The sequence below is a fragment of the Somniosus microcephalus genome, chromosome 7 (genome assembly GCF_052327205.1).
Source record: "Somniosus microcephalus isolate GS21.2 chromosome 7, FLI_Smic_1.0, whole genome shotgun sequence".
NCBI lineage: Eukaryota > Metazoa > Chordata > Chondrichthyes > Squaliformes > Somniosidae > Somniosus > Somniosus microcephalus.
Window position 1 is genome coordinate 68,191,909 of NC_140993.1, and position 17,450 is coordinate 68,209,358.

The window sequence follows — 17,450 nt, forward strand, 5'->3', positions numbered from 1 at the left end:
AAGCTCGCACGTCGAGGCCCAGAGAGATGTTGACTCCTGGGCCTCTTTTCCATATCCACACCCCAACTCCCGCCCGAACCCAACGTGAGGACCAAGAAACTCGTGAAATTGCATGGGGCTCCAAGCAGATCCGGTGAAAGGACCCGCTACATGATGGTAATAGCTGATTCATGATTGTTTTCCCAGCTTTTTTTAAAATTACCTATTGCAGATACACCTTTCACAATTGTACTTGTGTGGAGTAGGCATCAGATTATGCAGGTACTATTTAGTCTCATTGTCTGGTAAAAATGTAGGGCCCCCTCCCCCGGCAAGGCAAACACTGCCCCTGACCTGTGAATTGGATGTTTGTATTGGTGGGGTCTTCATTTTAGGCAGTCCCTCCGGACTGAGGATGACTTGCTTCCACACTAAAAATGAGTTTGCAGGTGACTGATTAGTCCAATGCGGGACCTACAGTCTCTGTCATGGGTGGGGCAGACTGTGGTTGAAGGGGCAGGTGGGTGGGGTGCTTTGGTTGACTTGCGCTGTTTGCGCTTGGCTTCTGCTTGCTCCCGGCGAAGAGACTCGAGGTGTTCGGCGCCTTCCCGGATGCTTCTCCTCCACTTTGTGCGGTCTTGGGCCAGGGATTCCCAGGTGTCGGTGGGGATGTTGCACTTTTTCAAGGAGGCTTTGAGTGTGTCCTTGAAGCATTTCCTCTGCCCACCTGGGGCTCTCCTGCCGTGTCAGAGCTCTGAGTAGAGCGCTTGTTTTGGGAGTCTCATATCGGGCATGCGGAGCTGATCGAGCGTGGTCAAAGCTTCGATGCTGGGGATGTTGGCCTGAACGAGAACACTGACGTTGGTGCGCCTATCCTGCCAATGGATTTGCAGGATCTTGCGGAGGCAGCATTGGCGGTACTTCTCCAGTGCTTTGAGGTGCCTGCTGTACATGGTGGAGGACGACGCATCTGCCAATAGCTGCAGTCTTTGTTTCTCCTTCTCTAGATGGTTGAATGATTGCCATTGGCTCTTGAAAGGAGGCATTGCCCAATTGTGATGAACAGTTTACAAAGTCTGCTTCTCTCCTCTCTCTCTCTCTCTCTCTCTCTCTAACTCTAACATGAACACATGCAGCCTCTCTGCTTTTTGGAGGGGGAAAAAAACTCATAATAAACTTTAATACAAAAGCAAAATACTGCGGATGCTGGAAATCTGAAATAAAAACAGAAAATGCTGGAAATACTCAATAGGTCGGGCTGCATCTGTGGAGAGAGGAAAAAAAGTTAACATTTCAGGTCAATGACCAGTTATGACGAAAGGTCATCGACCTGAAACGTTAACTCTGTTTAACTTCTGCTGAGTGTTCCAGAACCAGGGGTCACAGTCTAAGGATAAGGGGTAAGCCATTTAGGACAGAAATGAGGAGGAATTTCTTCACCCAGAGAGTGGTGAACCTGTGGAATTCTCTACCACAGAAGGCAGTTGAGGCCAATTCATTAAATATATTCAGGAAGGAGTTGGATATATTTCTTAAGGCTAAAGGGATCAAGGGATATGGGGAGAAGGCAGGGACAGGGTACTGAATTTGGATGATCAGCCATGATCGCATTGAATGGTGGAGTAGGCTCGAGGGGCCGAATGGCCTACTCCTGCTCCTATCTTCTATGTTTCTATGTTTCCAGCATTTTATGTTTTTATTTCACAATAAACTTTACCTGAATAAAGCTTAGCTTCAAATAATTTTGAAAAGCAAACACACAGATTTTGCTAGAGATTGAGAGAGAAGCATTTCATCATTAGGCTAGCTTAAATGATAACTTCTGTATGTTGGGAAATTGTGCACATGCTCAGGACTGCAGGACCCGCCTTCAGCTACAGCATCACAGCTCTGAGCAAATAATCAAGTCTAAGGCTTTTGCGAGAGGCTGAGGCCTTCAAGTAAAAAAAACTTTAGTGAAGGTATTTAAAGACAATTTGAATAATTTTAGACTAAAATTTTAGTTATTAATAAAGAAAATGTTGAATAAAATGTTTTCAGAAAGCATTTTGAGTAATTTGTGAGGAAAAGAATGATGCAGTGACACCTAGTGGCCAGAGTTTTAGTTACAAAGTGACAAGAGCAACTAACGGGACTTTACCATTCAAATGTGCACATAGGAATTGATAATGGAAATCTTGACAAAAGTGTGACAAGAAATGTGTTTTCAGACAGAAAGTGCATGCAGATGCAAGATTTGTAACAAGATATATATATGTGCAGAATTTTGTTAGAAAACTGAATTCAAATTTTCAAACTGCTATGGTGGGAGAAATAGGAGCAGGAGTAGGCCATTTGGCCCTTGGAGCCTGCTCCACCATTCAACAATAAGATCATGGCTGATTTAGACTCTCATTCTCTGGATTACTAGTCCATAGGAACACCAACCCTTCAAGTTGCCCTCCAAGCCACATACCATCCTGACTTGGACTTATATCGCCATTCGTTTGTCATCACTGGGTCAAACTCCTGGCACTCTCTACCTAGCAGCATTGTGAGAGTACCTTCACCACATTGCAGTGGTTCAAGAGGGTGGCCACCACCTTCTCAGGGCAACTAGGGATGTGCAATAAGTGCCGGCCTTGCCAGGCCGCTCACAACCCGAGAATTAAAAAAATTGTAGAAGTTAACTAAAAAGGTCAGTGAAATAGTAGGAAAATCAAAAGCTTCCTTTTGTTACATCAAGGGGGATGTTAAGTGGGTTTTACTTGTGCTAGTCCATCCGTTGTGTTGTGCCCTAAGGCGGGTTCTAACTCCAGTCTGGTGAGATTCTTGAACCACTTACTAGAGGAAGAGAAGCTGAGGTGGTTTCCTCAAGGTTTTTATCTTTGGAGTACCTTTATCAGCTGGGCTACAACCAAGGACAGAGTGCCCCATTCAATTTTTATGATGGGGGGTGGGGCACCCACATCCATTGGACGCATGCCCCTGTTGGGCGGCAACCCAGTCTTCAGGGCCGGCGCTCTGGTCTCCGCTTGCTGGGGCTGTCTAGAGTGAGGCCGATCCCAACCCTTCTGACTGAGCCAGTGGCTACTCCATCCGTTTGCAACCATCTTCAGCCAGAAGTGCCGAGTGGATGATCCATATCGGCCTCCTCCTGAAGTCCCCACCATCACAGAAGCCAGTCTTCAGCCAATTCGATTCACTCCATGTGATACCAAGAAACAGCTGAGCACACTGGATACAGCAAAGGCTATGGGCCCCGGCAACATCCCAGCTATCGTGCTGAAGACTTGTGCTCCAGAACTAGTCGCGTCTCTAGCCAAGCTGTTCCAGTACAGCTACAACACTGGCATCTATCCGACAATGTGGAATACGGCCCAGGTATGTCCTGTCCACAAAAAGCAGGACAAATCCAATCCGGCCAATTACCGCCCCATCAGTCTACTCTCAATCATCAGCAAGGTGATGGAAGGTGTCATCGACAGTGCTATCAAGCGGCACTTACCAATAACCTGCTCACTGATGCCCAGTTTGGGTTCTGCCAAAACCACTCGGCTCCTGACCTCATTACAGCCTTGGTCCAAACATGGACAAAGGAGTTGAATTCCAGAGGTGAGGTGAGAGTGACTGCCCTTGACATCAAGGCAGCATTTGACTGAGTGTGGCATCAAGGAGCCCTAGTAAAACTGAAGTCAATGGGAATCGGGGGGGAAAACTCTCCACTGGCTGGAGTGATACCTAGCACAAAGGAAGATGGTTGTGGTGTTTGGAGGTCAATCATCACAGCCCCAGGACATCGCTGTAGGAGTTCCTCAGGGCAGTGTCCTAGGCCCAACCATCTTCAGCTGCTTCATCAGTGACCTTCCCTCCAACATAAAGTCAGAAATGGGGATGTTTGCTGATGACTGCACAGTGTTCAGCGCCATTCACAGCTCCTCAGATAATGAAGCAGTCAATGCCCGCATGCAACAAGACCTGGACGACATTCAGGCTTGGGCTGATAAGTGGCAGGTGACATTCGCACCACACAAGTGCCAGGCAATAACTATCTCCAACAAGTGAGAGTCTAACCACCGCCCCTTGACATTCAATGGCAGTAGTACCATCGCCGAATCCCCAACCATCATCATCCTGGGGGTCACCATTGACCAGCAGCCCGCTTGATTGGCACTCCATCCACCACCTTAAATATTCACTCCCTCCACCATGGGTGTACCGTGGCTGCAGTGTGTACCCTCTACAAGTTGCATTGCAGCAACTCGCCAAGTCTTCTTCGGCAGCACCTCCCAGACGCGCAAACTCTTCCACCTAGAAGGATAAGGGCAGCAGGCGCATGGGAACACCACCACCTCCAAGTTCCCCTCCAAGTCATACAACATCCTGACTTGGATGTATATCGCCGATCCTTCATCGTCACTGGGTCAAAATCCTGGAACTCCCTCCCTAACAGCACTGTGGGAGTACCTTCACCACACAGACTGCAGTGGTTCAAGAAGGCAGCTCACCACCACCTTCTCAAGCTAGGGATGGGCAATAAATGCTGGCGTTGCCAGCGACGCCCACATCCCATGAACGATTTTTTTAAAATTCCGGACGCGATATCAACCCAGTATTCAGAGCTCATGTTCCAGTCGGCGGGCCATCTGGAGTTGGGCTCAAGCCCTTTAGCTTCTGACTCAGATGAGGGAGTGCTACCGCTAAGCCGAAGGCTCACTCCCAACTTGTTTTAGTATTTCCCGTAAATGCACCCACCCATAGTGTTGGCTGTTAGTAAATTCAGGTGGTTGAAATCATAGCCTTGGCTCTTGAGTCAGAAGGTCGTGCCTGCAGGCCCCACTCCAGAGGCTTGAGAGCACCATTTAGGCTGACACTTCGAGGAAATGTTCCACTGTCAGAAGTGCCGTCTTTTGGATGAGGCATTAAGCCAAGGCCTTGTCTGCCCTCTTAGATGAATATAAAATATCTCATGGCAGTATTCGAAGATGAGCAGGGAAGTTCTACTGTCCTGGCCAACATTTATCTGTCAAGCAACATCACTAAAACAGATTTATCTCATTGCTGGTGGGAACTTGCTCTGCTCAAATTGGCTGCCGTGTTTCCTATATTGCAACAGTGACTACACTTCAAAAGTGCTTTATTGGCTGTGAATCACTTTGGGATATTATGGTGGTTGTGACAGGTATAAATGCAAGTTCTTTTTTTATTGTCAGTCTCTCACTCTGTAATAAGCGACAAAATTGTAGTGTCCGAGGATCAATAATACTCAGACTGCAGGAGAACAATAAAACAGGTATTTACTGAACAGAGAGTAATTCAAGACTGAAATACAGAAGCCTGCTATGGCTTTATATACAGGGGTGGTCACTGCCGGTACTGCAGTATAGAATCAGTTCTTCTCTTAAAGGCACATACACAACAATTCCTCCCCTTTTAGATAAACAGTACATAACATTCATTTAACAACTAAATAATAACTAATTACAATTACAATTTTCTCTGTACTATATACATCAACTGAAATAATCATTTCTAAGTTCAGTCTTTGAGGAGGCTTCCTGATCCTGACTGGATAGCGCCTTTCTCGAGTATCCTGTTCTTGCGGCGGAGTTGATTCTGGCTCATTGTCATTGGTTGGTTCGTCAGCTTCCAATACCACTGCTTCTGAGGTAGACGCAATCTGTACTTCGGGTTGATTACCAGGTGCACCTGCTCGTGGTATGGGTTTGGCTTGTTCCTGTGACTCTAGAATCTGGTCAGCATGGCGTCTCACGATGCTCTCTCCAACGTCCACTGTGTACATTAGTGGTCCCTGCTGTGTGCATATCGTTCCTGGCTGCCATTTTTCTGTTCGGTAGTCGCGGGCCAAGACTGGTTGCCCTATCTTGAAGCTCCTGGTTGGCTTCTCATTTATGTGCTGGAATTGCTTATCCTCAACATCTCGTCTTATGTTTGGTTTGAGCAAATCCAGGCGACATCTTAGCCTTCGGTTGAAGAACATTATGGCTGGAGCTTGGTTGGTGACTGCATGTGTCGCATTCCGGTAAGCAAACAAGAAATTATCCACCTTGTGTTGTAGTGGTATGTCGTCATTATGCATTGCCATTATGGCCTTTTTAAAGGTCTGAACAAACCTCTCAGCCAATCCATTTGTGGCTGGATGATATGGGGCAGATGTGTAATGCTTCACCCCATTATTCCTCAGAAACCTCCGGAAATCCTCTGACACAAACTGTGGCCCATTTTCGGAGCAAATCTGTTCTGGCAAGCCATTCCTGGCGAAGATGGTCCGTAGGACTGCAATAGTTTTCTCCGTGGTGGTGGAGGACATTTTGATGACCTCTGGCCATTTCGAGTGGGCGTCCAAAGCAATTAGGAACATTGATTTTGCTGGTCCATTTATGGACTCAATGTGTACCCGTTGCCATGGAGATGAGGGCCACTCCCATGGATGTAGCGGGGCCTGTGGTGGAGCGTTTTGGACCTTCTGGCATCCTGTGCATCTCTTGGTCATATCCTCGATTTTCTCTATCGATTCCCGGCCACCACACAAACGCCCTGGCTAGGCTCTTCATTTTTACCCCTCCCAGATGACCCTCATGAAGCTCATTGAGCACTCTATCTCTCAACTTGGGTGGAATTACCACTCGGGATCCACACATCAAGGTCCCCCGGCACACTGACAGCTGTTCTCTCCTTGGCGAGAATGCTGGAAACAGTGAGTCGCCATGTGCTGGCCATCCCTTCACCGTCAAATCATAGACCCGAGAGAGTGTCGGGTCATTTCGGGTTTCCTTCTCTATACTTGAGTTTGTAACAGGTAGACATTCGACTATGGTTGCATGGAATATCTCAACAGGGTCCACTGCAGGTGCTTCCTCTACCGTAGGCAACGGTAGGCACGACAGCCCATCAGCGTTTCCATGCTGTTTCGTACCCTTGTACTCTATGTCGTACTGATGTGCCCCTAGAAAAAGTGACCATCTTTGCAGCCGTTGCGCCGTCATCACCAGAACGCCCTTCTTTGGGTTAAAAATGGAGACCAGTGGCTGATGATCAGTCAGTAGGGTGAATTTCTGCCCGTGCAGATAGTGATTGAACTTCTTCACCCCCCACACCAGGCTGAGGGCCTCCCTGTCAATCTGGGTGTAGTTACGCTCGGCTGAGGTTAACGAGCGCGACGCAAAGGCTATTGGCCTCTCTGAACCCTCAGGGAATTTGTGTGACAGCACCGCTCCGATGCCGTAGGGAGATGCATCACATGCTAACCGAATCGGTAGTGTTGGATTGTAGTGGGCCAATACTTCTTTTGAAGTGATTAGGCATTTACATTACTGAAAGGCACGCTTACACTCATCACTCCATTTCCATGTTACTCCAGTTTGCAGTAAGGCGTTCAGTGGGTGCAGAATTGTAGATAAATTCGGCAAGAACTTATGGTAGTAGTTCACCAACCCGAGGAACGACCTCAGTTGCGACACATTTTCCGGCGCTGGAGCCTTGACTACAGCCTCAATCTTGTCTGGCGACTTATGCAACCCTTCCTCATCAATCATGTGGCCACAATACGAGATTTGTCTCCTGAAGAACTCTCATTTGGGGCGGTTGGCTCGTAGCCCATATTCCTGTAATCTCGTGAGCACCTGCTCCAGGTTGGCAAGGTGTTCACTGTCATTTTTGCCCGTAACCAGGATGTCGTCCAAATAACACTGGGTCTCCGGGATCCCTTGCAGGACTTGTTCCATCGCCCTCTGCCAAATAGCCGGGGCTGATGCTACCCCGAATACCAGTCGATTGTACTGGTAAAGGCCTTTGTGAGTGTTTATCGTGAGGTATTTCCTAGACGCTTCTTCCACCTCCATTTGTAGATACGCTTGGGCCAGATCAATCTTTGTAAAGCGTTTCCCTCCAGATAGTGAGGCGAAAATATCTTCTATCCGTGGAAGTGGATATTGTACTGTGTGCAGGACTGGGTTCACAGTTACCTTGAAGTCCCCACAGATGCGAACCTTCTTCGGTTCCCCAGGCGTGCTGCTCAATGATTTCTTCATTACAGGAACGATGGGTGTGGCCCACTCGCTCCAGTCCACCTTGGACAGCACACCCGAACGCTCCAGACTCGCCAGCTCTGCTTCAACGGCTGGGCGGTTTGCGTTATCTTCGATTTTTATCGTTGCCGTTACTCCTTTTAGAGTCCCAAGTCCTTATTGGAACACCTCTTTCGCGTCAGTTAGAATTTTTGACAGTCGGCCAGGTGTGACGTCATCATCCTTTTTATCAGTCACAGTTAGCGCCTGAATGGAATGCCAATCCAATTGTATTTTTCGGATCCATTCATGTCCCAATAATGGTGGTCCTCCATCTGGTAGTATATATAGATACAGTTTCTGTGTTTCCTTGCCATTGTATTCAACTGGCACCCTTATTTTTCCTCTGGGGTAGACTTTTTGCCCCGTGTATATCTTCAATACAATGGATGTGTCCTTCAAGGGTATGTGTGAGAATAGCCGCTCATAGTCTCGTCGATTCATGACAGTTAGGGCTGATCCTATGTCCAATTCCATCTTTACTGGGGACCCTGCTATCATGAGGGTGACCCAAATGGTTCGGTGATCCTCCTTTGCGATCACGTTGTGTAACTTTAGACAACTTAGTCTCCTGCTCCCGGAGTCCTTATCACTCTCCTGATCTTCCGAACTACTGTCTGTCAATTTCTTTACTTTCTTGTACTTTTCCTTAGTAGTTCTTGTAGTGTTGGTTTTCTTTCCCGACCTGCAGACTCTTGCTATGTGTCCCATTTTCCCACATTGCCTGCATACTTTGTCCTTAACCCAGCAGTCCTTCTGATCATGGGTTGTTCTGCCGCAGCGATAGCACTTTTCTGCTCCATATGCCATTTCGTTAGCGCTGTATTCCTGTGGTTTCTGTTGTATTTCCGCAGCTCCCCGTGCTGCTGCTTCATAGGATACTGCCACGCTGAAAGCCTGTTCTAGCGTCAGGTCCTTTTCCGAAAGTAGTCGTTTCTGGGTTCCTTCACTCTGGAGCCTGCAGACAAACTTATCCCGCAAGGTGTCTGCCAGTCCTGCTCCGAACTGGCAGTGCTTCGATAACTTGCGTAGTTCTGTAAGATAGTCAGCATTGTTCTCATCTTTGTGCTGGTTTCTTTTATGGAACTTGAATCTTTCTGCTATCAGCAGCGGTGTAGGGTTTAGGTGTTCCTGTAAGATAGTAACAATCTCTTCAAAACTTTTCTCCATTGGTTTAGCTGGGGTAATTAAATTCCGCAATAGGCCGTACGTTCTCGCGCCTATCAAATTTTATAATACCGACACCTTCTTTCCATTGGCCACCTCATTGGCATTGCAGTACACTTCAATTCTTTCCACATACGTGGTCCAGTCTTCTACCTCGTTGTCGAAAGCAGTGATACTGCCACTCTTCGGCATCTTGGGTGATTTAAAATGGCGCCTCCCGCACTTTTTCTTCTTCCCCAATGTAATAAAATGGCGCCTCCCGCGCTTTTCCTTCTTCCCCTTGCTGCCACGCTGCTCCTAGCGTTCTACAAGGTAATGGCGGCGACCCTCGGCTTCGGCGCGTCTCACTTTTCCTTCCCTGCATTCTATCCTCTCCACGCTGCCCTGTTCTTGAGCACCGACCGCGCCCTGTGCGCTCCGCCCTCTCTCTCTCTCTTCCTCCCGACAACGCTGCACGGCCCCTTTGCAGAGCCGCTCGATCGAGCCCGAGCCCGCCGCAGTCCGGAAGGGTCAGCGCACTACCTGCTACCAGCACGACTTGCTGGAACACCTCGACTGGGGAGCCAGGCCCAGCTCTCCACAGCCTCCCCTGCAACTCTCCGATGGATCCCTGGGCGGTTGCCTGCGGTCGACGCCCGCCGTTCTGACTTCGACCTCCAAGAAGCTTCTCTTCAGGGAAAAGATCCCCGTGAGGTGATGCAGTACTGCAGGTGAGTTCAAACCTGCCCGTCGCCAGTGTAGTGTCCGAGGATCAATAATACTCAGACTGCAGGAGAACAATAAAACAGGTATTTACTGAACAGAGAGTAATTCAAGACTGAAATACAGAAGCCTGCTATGGCTTTATATACAGGGGTGGTCACTGCCGGTACTGCAGTATAGAATCAGTTCTTCTCTTAAAGGCACATACACAACAAAAATGAGAAGAGGTTTTTCAGCCCAACAAGCCCACTTCTTCCACAGACCATATATAATCTACTCCATTGTGAAATCTACCCCAACCCATTCCGATCTCCTGAAGGAAAAGTTCTGGAAAGTTCCTTTTGTCCCAATCCCACAAGGTCCATCCACCTTTAAATTCAACTGTATTCATCCTGTGCCATTTCCTTTCCTTGATTCGACATTTCCAGTGTCCCAGCAGCTCAGGAACCATCATGTTCCACAAGCATTTGACCGTATCTATCTGTGATTATCGTTCTAAACTTCAGTTCATTTCCTATGCAGATAGCCATCCAGCTCTTGATTCTTGGAGGTGTTATTCGATGCAACATTGCATAGAATCATACAGCACAGAAGGAGGCCACTTGGCCAATCGTGTCTGTGCCTGCTCTTTGGTAGAGCTATCCAATTAGTCCCACTCTCCTGCTCTTTCCCCATAGCCCTGCAAATATTTTCTATTCAAGTATATACCGAATTCCCTTTTGAAAGTTATTATTGAATCTGCTTCCACCACCCTTTCAGGCAGTGCATTCCAGATCACAACAACTCGCTGTATGGAAAAAAAAAACTCCTTGTCTCCCCTTACCTGCTTTATCTGAGTATTGTTTGGACAAAAAAAAATGTTTAAAAAAAATCAATTCAATCAAAGGTTGTTCTCCACAGACTCCAGGAACCAAAAATTATGCTACAAAATCCAAAGAAAATTCAGGTCCTGAATGTTCCCGAATTCATTCCTGTGGAGCGGATGTTGGATAAACTGACCATTTATTTCCAGAGGAAAAGCAATGGAGGAGGTGAAGTGCTGGATGTGGAATATCGAACCGGTGATAAACACTGTGCTTACATCACTTTTGAGAACAAGGAAGGTACTTGAGCTGATGTCTGAGAAGAGAGGGTCTATCACATTGCTTTGTTGGCAGTTAGTATTTTAGGATATTTTTAATTCATGGGTTTAGATGTTATTTGTTGACACAGCTCGGCCTACAATCCCTGTGCCTGAATGGATTGGCCCGAGGGACACCCGATATTGGACCACTATCCTCATTATCATCGAGCCAGCGAGTTGCGGGCACCTAATGGACGTCGTCAGGCAGCTCGCCGGCGAAAAGGAATGGGAGATTGGGGGGCGATCAGGAAGGGGGCGATTGGGTCTGGAGGGTAGGTGGCCAGGAAGGTGGGTTGTGGTCGGTGGCGATCAGAGGCTGGGATTGTGGGGGGATGTCGATGGTGGTGGGGGGGGCAGAGCCCGGGATCGAGGGAGGGGTCATGGTGGCGATCAGGGGTTTGTATGGGTGGTGATCAGTGGGGGTGGAGCAGCCCACGTTTTTTTGAATGTGGGGTCGGAAGGAGCACTCCTGCGCCTCCCGGTAAGTCTATTTTTAAATCTTACCTTGTTGGTTGCGGCCTGCAGTGGTATTACAGGGAGCATGCTCAGTTAAACACTTAGGGCCTGTCCTACCTGTGAGGTAATAGGACCCGCTACAGTCCGCAGTCTGGTATTCCTTAAATTATTTCTTTCTTACAGATGCAAACAATGTCCTTAAACGAAAACACATACTGCGGTTAGATGGGAAAAAATACAAATTGGAAGTACGTGAGGCTGAAGAAGGACACAGCGACACTGATAATGAACAGGTATATTCTTTGGGGGAGAAATTCATTCAAAAATGGGCCCCAAGTCGGTAGAACGATCGCTCAGCATGCGGCTCATGCCGGTCTGAAGCCTGGGCTAAATTCGGCATCGTGTCTTATTTGAATGGAAGCAGCAAGCTGGGGGCACCAAACAGGCATCCCAATGCTGCTCGCCAGTCGGGTCCTGACAAATTCTGCATAGCACCAACACCGAGCAGAGCTGACCATCGGTAGGTCCTGGGAGAGGGGGAAACAGGCAAAGCCGAGAGGGGCAAATCCAGGTTTGGCAGTGGCCCAGAATATTTCTGTGTATTCAGGAGGAGCACACCTGCTCATTCTGACTCCACAAATATATAGCATTTAAAGAGTTTTGTGCCCGTTTAGTGTGCTGGTTATGCCACTCAACACCTAGTACAACTAGGCGGAGCTTACGTGGTACAAATTCAGCCTATTTATACTCGAATTTTACATCCGTGTCCTACAACCAGTGTAGAGCCCTGCTTTGCATGTTTAAACAGCTTCCTGCCTGTTTCAGGCACGCGGCCATTCACAGGTCCACCTGAATATTCCATGATTAGTCAACACCATTAACACTGTATCATGCGACTACCAGGTAGAAGGGAAATTAGATGGACGTAGATGAAAAATGACGTGGGGAAAACCCCCAGTGGTGGAGAGCTTTGGGAACCACAGTATTGCAAGTTAATCACGAGACATGCGATTTTTAATGAAAATTCACCCCAACTTGCCATCTTGCGATTCCACTCAGATTCTTTTTCGGCTGTATTAATCTTTGTCATTGTCTCCTGTGATTGGCTGCTGGGGACACGTGGGTTGGGTCAGGGATTCTCAATGGTTGGGGGTGGGGGGGAGTGGGGGTTCCGTGAGTTGGTTTGTCCCATAGTACTGTCTCCCATTGGTTTTCCATCAGTAGGATCCAACCAACCGTGACTTTTACATAAAAATAATCACTTGGTGAATCCAAAGCAGCGCATCAACTACTGAAACAACCCATTAAACTCTCCTTGCTGTGAACACGGGCTGCACTTCGGTTTGGTTTCTGGTCACAGCACCTCTGGGGAGGGCAGTGACCTCAGCACATGGGGCCAAGGATCTGCCGGGAAGCAGCGGCCATGGCCGGTCCGAGGACAGGAGCGGTTGGTATTTGACACCGAGAGGCTTAAACGAGCCGCGCTGCGGCGGCTTAGGGTGGAAACACCTTTGGTGTCAGGCTCGCTTCGCCACTGAAGGATTTCATCCCGACTTTAAAAGGTCGAAATCTTAAAATCCTCCTTACAACGGGCGCTGCCATCTTGGAGTTAAAGGTGAAAGGTCGCAATGAGGGCACGTGACGTCATTGCAACGGCTCTGCTGTGTTCTAAATTGGTTTGAACATAATTTTCCAAAGTTTAAAATTGCTCCAAAATATGCTCTTGGGATCAAGTTTTCATTGAAGCAGGGCCAGTGGTAAATTAAATTGACGGACCAGTGTCCGGTTCAAACCCACAGGCTGAATGATTGCAATTGATTCCCAAGTAATGTTACTGATAATTAGCACTGAGTTAAATATCATTCTCTGCTGCACTCAGTTCATTTGGTCACGTGCTCAGGATTGATTTGGAATCTTGAACATTAATTTTTAATTCTGTCCAACCTGAGGCCAGGGACATAAACGTGGTTAAAAGCTGAAAACCGTGCCTATCACATGGGCCGTGTTAATTGCAAAAAAACAAATACAGGCAAAGAAAGCCATTCTTAGCCCAGCTAAACAAAAGGAATTCCTACAGCATCCATTTGGCTAGTCTTCTCTGTGTGGATGTATGTGCCATTACTCTGTGTGAAAGAACGAACTCTCAATCGATATTAGTCTATGTTTGGAAAAAAATAGCAACTCGTGATTTCTTATGAGATCTCATGATCCTTAAGAGTTTGTCTCATGATTGATGAGACGGTGGGGTTGGTATTACTGGAACCATAGATCCAAAGTGACCTGTTCCTCCCAAGCATGCTACATTTACCACATGACATGCCACAATCTTCAGGCTTTCAAAATCCTCATTACCTAAAAGTCCTCATTGTCTTCATCTTCTCTCTTGCTCTTTTCAAACTTGGTTGCACTTTGGGCCTTGGACGTTCACCTAGTTTTCTAAACAAGGGGGGAAAAAAACCTGTTCGAGTTTCATTCTAATGAAGGACCGATTGAATCGCAGTCTTGTCGTTCACTGCCGGCTCTCAGCTATCCCATAATTGTTCTGAACTGCAGTTAATAGAGGTGCTAATTAGATCAAAAGCAAAATACTGCGGATGCTGGAAATCTGAAATAAAAACAGAAAATGCTGGAAACACGCTGCAGATCAGGCAACATCTGTAGAGAGAGAAACAGTGTAACGTTTCAGGTCAGTGACCTTTCCTCAGAATTGGAAGAATAGTTTATAAGCAAGAGCAGAGCTAGGAGAAAAGGGGAGGGGGGGGAAGAACAAAGGGGAAGGTCTGTGATAGAGTGGAGGGTAGGAGCAATTAAATGACAAAAGGGATGATGGTGCAAGTCAAAAGGCGGTGGTAATAGGACAAGTAAAGAAACAAAAGGTGGGCCCAGTGGAAGTGTAAATGTTTACAGCAGAACCATTACCAGCACCTACTGTCTGAGAAAATGGACTATGATCTAAAGTTGCTGAACTCGATGCTGAGGCCAGAAGTCTGTAAAGTATCTGATCGAAAGATGAGGTGCTGTTCCTCGAGCTTGCATTGAGATTCATTGGAACAGTGTAGGAGGCCGAGGACAGAGTAGGAGTGGGACAGAAAATTAGAAAAGTGTCAAGTGACCAGAAGCTCAGGGTCACACTTGCGGATAGAACAGAGGTGTTCAGCAAAGTGATCACCAAACCTGTGTTGATTTCCCCAGTGTAGAGGAGACCGTATCGTGAGCAGTGAATACAGTATACTAAGTTGGAGGATGTACAGGGAAATTGCTGTTTCACCTGGAAGGAGTGTTTGGGGCCCTGGATGGTGGGAAGGGAGGGGGTGAAAGGGCAGGTGGGGCTAATTAGATGTTCCTTTTTGATTTACCAGGTGATGCTGTTTGTGAGTACAAAACTGGACATACGCCCCTTTGACATTCAGAAGGTTCGTCAATTAATCGTCAGACGTGGCTTTCACGTTATATGTTACGAGGACTTCATTTGGGAGATCAAAGGCTCTTTCCCCTCTTTAAAGAAACTTCGGAGTGACCTTATGAACTTGATTCCCCAGCAGTCACCACATGCAATCACCGATCTCAAGCATTCGGCCAACAACAAGAGACTCGCTAGAGATGGGAAATCGGTACAATCTGGAGCATTTATTAATTACAGGCCACAAACAGCACATGATAGAAGCTCAGATTCATCAACAACCAGTGAGGACGATGATTGCAGTGCCGGCAAGCACACCTGTAATATACGGTCAAGTTCTTGTATGCCAAGAGTACGTTCTGGTAAAAGCAACAGCTCCCCTTTGCCTTTGATTTCATCTTCAGCTTCTCTGCCAGGTGCCAGTTCCAATAACATTGAAGATACATCACCATATACCCATGGGAGCATTAGTGGGCTTCAGGGCGCAGTGGGGTGTAGCGGCACTTCTGACCAGAGGAAAGGTGCCTCTTCTGAAATGGACGATTGTAGCCTGAATGCATATTCATCTCGTTCTTCAACTGGCCCTTCTGCTTCTTCTCACTTGAAGATTTAAGCTTCACAGTTGATAGATTGGTTTTTGCATACCTGGAGGCTTATGACATGAATGAGTTTCATCAGGTTCTTGAAGAATACTCTGTAGACTTTGAAAAATCTTATTTTGGTGATCTGTGTAAGATAGATTTACACCCAAAACGAGCAGTCGTCAATGACCATATAAGTCTGTCCCACGCCAAGGCAGCAGTTTGTGCTCACATCCAAAAGGTCCAAAAACAACTGAGGACGCATCAGGTTGATCTAAATGCGATGAAATCTTGTGAGAAGCAGGAGATATTAAGCAGGTGCAGGTTGGCCATAGATTTATTAACAGAAGTCCGACTGATAAAAACTGGTCAAACCATTCATTTAGTGGGGCCATCAGCTGAGAGTTCTAAAGCTCTGCAGTATGCTTTGGGGAATTGTGCTTTCCCCTCAGCGACTGGAAGCACTGGGCCATGTCAGCGAGGGAGAAGATTGAACCGCTCAGAAAGCCATGCTAAGCGCAACTCTTCATGCCCTCCAATTAAGAAGGAAAGTCCAATGGATGACTCCAATGCAAACCTTCCAGCAATCAAACATGCCAAACAAACCCAGGCCCAAACTGGTGACCAATGGCAGATTCTTCCAAGTTCTGGCTGTGCCCATCAAAGACGATGGTCCTTATCAGGGGCCAGAAAGACAACAAAGGACCAGAGGTCTCCAATTAACTCTGATGTTCAAGATTCACAAACCAGAGCAGGCAGAAGTGCTGAGGCTCAAAGAATGAAGGGCGACAGACAGCGATACATCCCAGAATTCCGTCAAAGATTGAACCCAAATCTTGCAATGATTTACCACAAATCTTGCAATGATTTACCACAGAGGTAACAAGAAAGGAAACCGTGGCATAGATGTCTAACATCCCAGAAGTTTGTTCTTGTGACATTGCTGTTTCATTTCCCCCCTCAGTTAAGGAGTATCAAATTGGGATACAAGAGGAGAAACTGGCTTGCTGAAAATTATGGGGGGGGGTGGGATGGGGTGTGGTGTGTGCGGGGGGTGGAGTGTGGTGAGTGGAGGAGGAGGGGGGGTGGGTGCTGAGTTTTATTTCAATTCTTATATTACAGCAGTGACTACACTTCAGAAGTACTACATTGGCTGTAAAGCACCCCTTGGACAAATACTTGGAGTCTGCTGGTAAAATTGTGTTATTTATTTTATCTTTTATCAGAAAATGTGTTATTTTCCTGCTTTCTAATTAGTTATCTTACCAATCATATTTCATCAATAAACAAATTCTACAAAAAAAAATCCTTTCGAATTTTATGATTCACCAGTTCACATTTGATCAGTCGACCCAGCAAAGTCCCCCTAACATCTGGGAGAGCTGTCCCACAAACTAGTCAAGAAACTAGGTGGCATAGTGGTTAGCACTGTTGCCTCACAGCGCCAGGGACCCGGGTTCGAATCCGGCCTCGGGTGACTGTCTGTGTGGAGTTTGCACATTCTCCCCGTGTTTGCATGGGTTTCCTCCGGGTGCTCCGGTTTCCTCCCACAGTCCAAAGATGTGCGGGTTAGGTTGATTGGCTATGATAAATTGACCCTTAGTGTTAGGGGGATTAAATACGTGGGGTTACGGGGATCGGGTGGGATATGTGTCGGTGCAGGCTCGATGGGCCGAAATGGCCTCTATCTGCACTGTGGGGTTTCTGTGTGAAACAGCCTGACATAGTCATACTCACAGAATCATACCTTTCAGTCAATTTCCAAGGCCCACCGGCAGAACGGACCCACCAGGGGTGGCGGCACAGTGGTATACAATCGGGAGGGAGTGGCCCTGGGAGTCCTCAACATTGACTCCAGACTCCATGATGTCTCATGGCAGCAAACCTCCTACTGATTACCACCTACCACCCTCCTTCAGCTGATGAATGAGTACTCATCCATGTTGAACACCACTTGGAAGAAGCACTGAGGGCAC

General features: G+C 47.2%; 2 protein-coding genes across 6 annotated transcripts in view; one reads left to right on the plus strand and one right to left on the minus strand.

The window, feature by feature from the left end:
• Window positions 1-17,450, minus strand: part of rbm43 (RNA binding motif protein 43) — an 88,680-nt gene that overhangs the window by 16,544 nt on the left and 54,686 nt on the right. The gene's annotated exons all lie outside the window — the stretch shown is intronic.
• LOC147114685 (uncharacterized) lies at window positions 10,780-16,495 on the plus strand (the record flags this gene model as incomplete). The annotated part of the gene is given in 4 exon segments (XM_085992532.1): window positions 10,780-11,017; window positions 11,677-11,786; window positions 14,853-15,476; window positions 15,479-16,495. Coding segments are annotated over 4 exon segments (1,851 nt in total), but the record flags the coding sequence as incomplete, so codon positions are not given.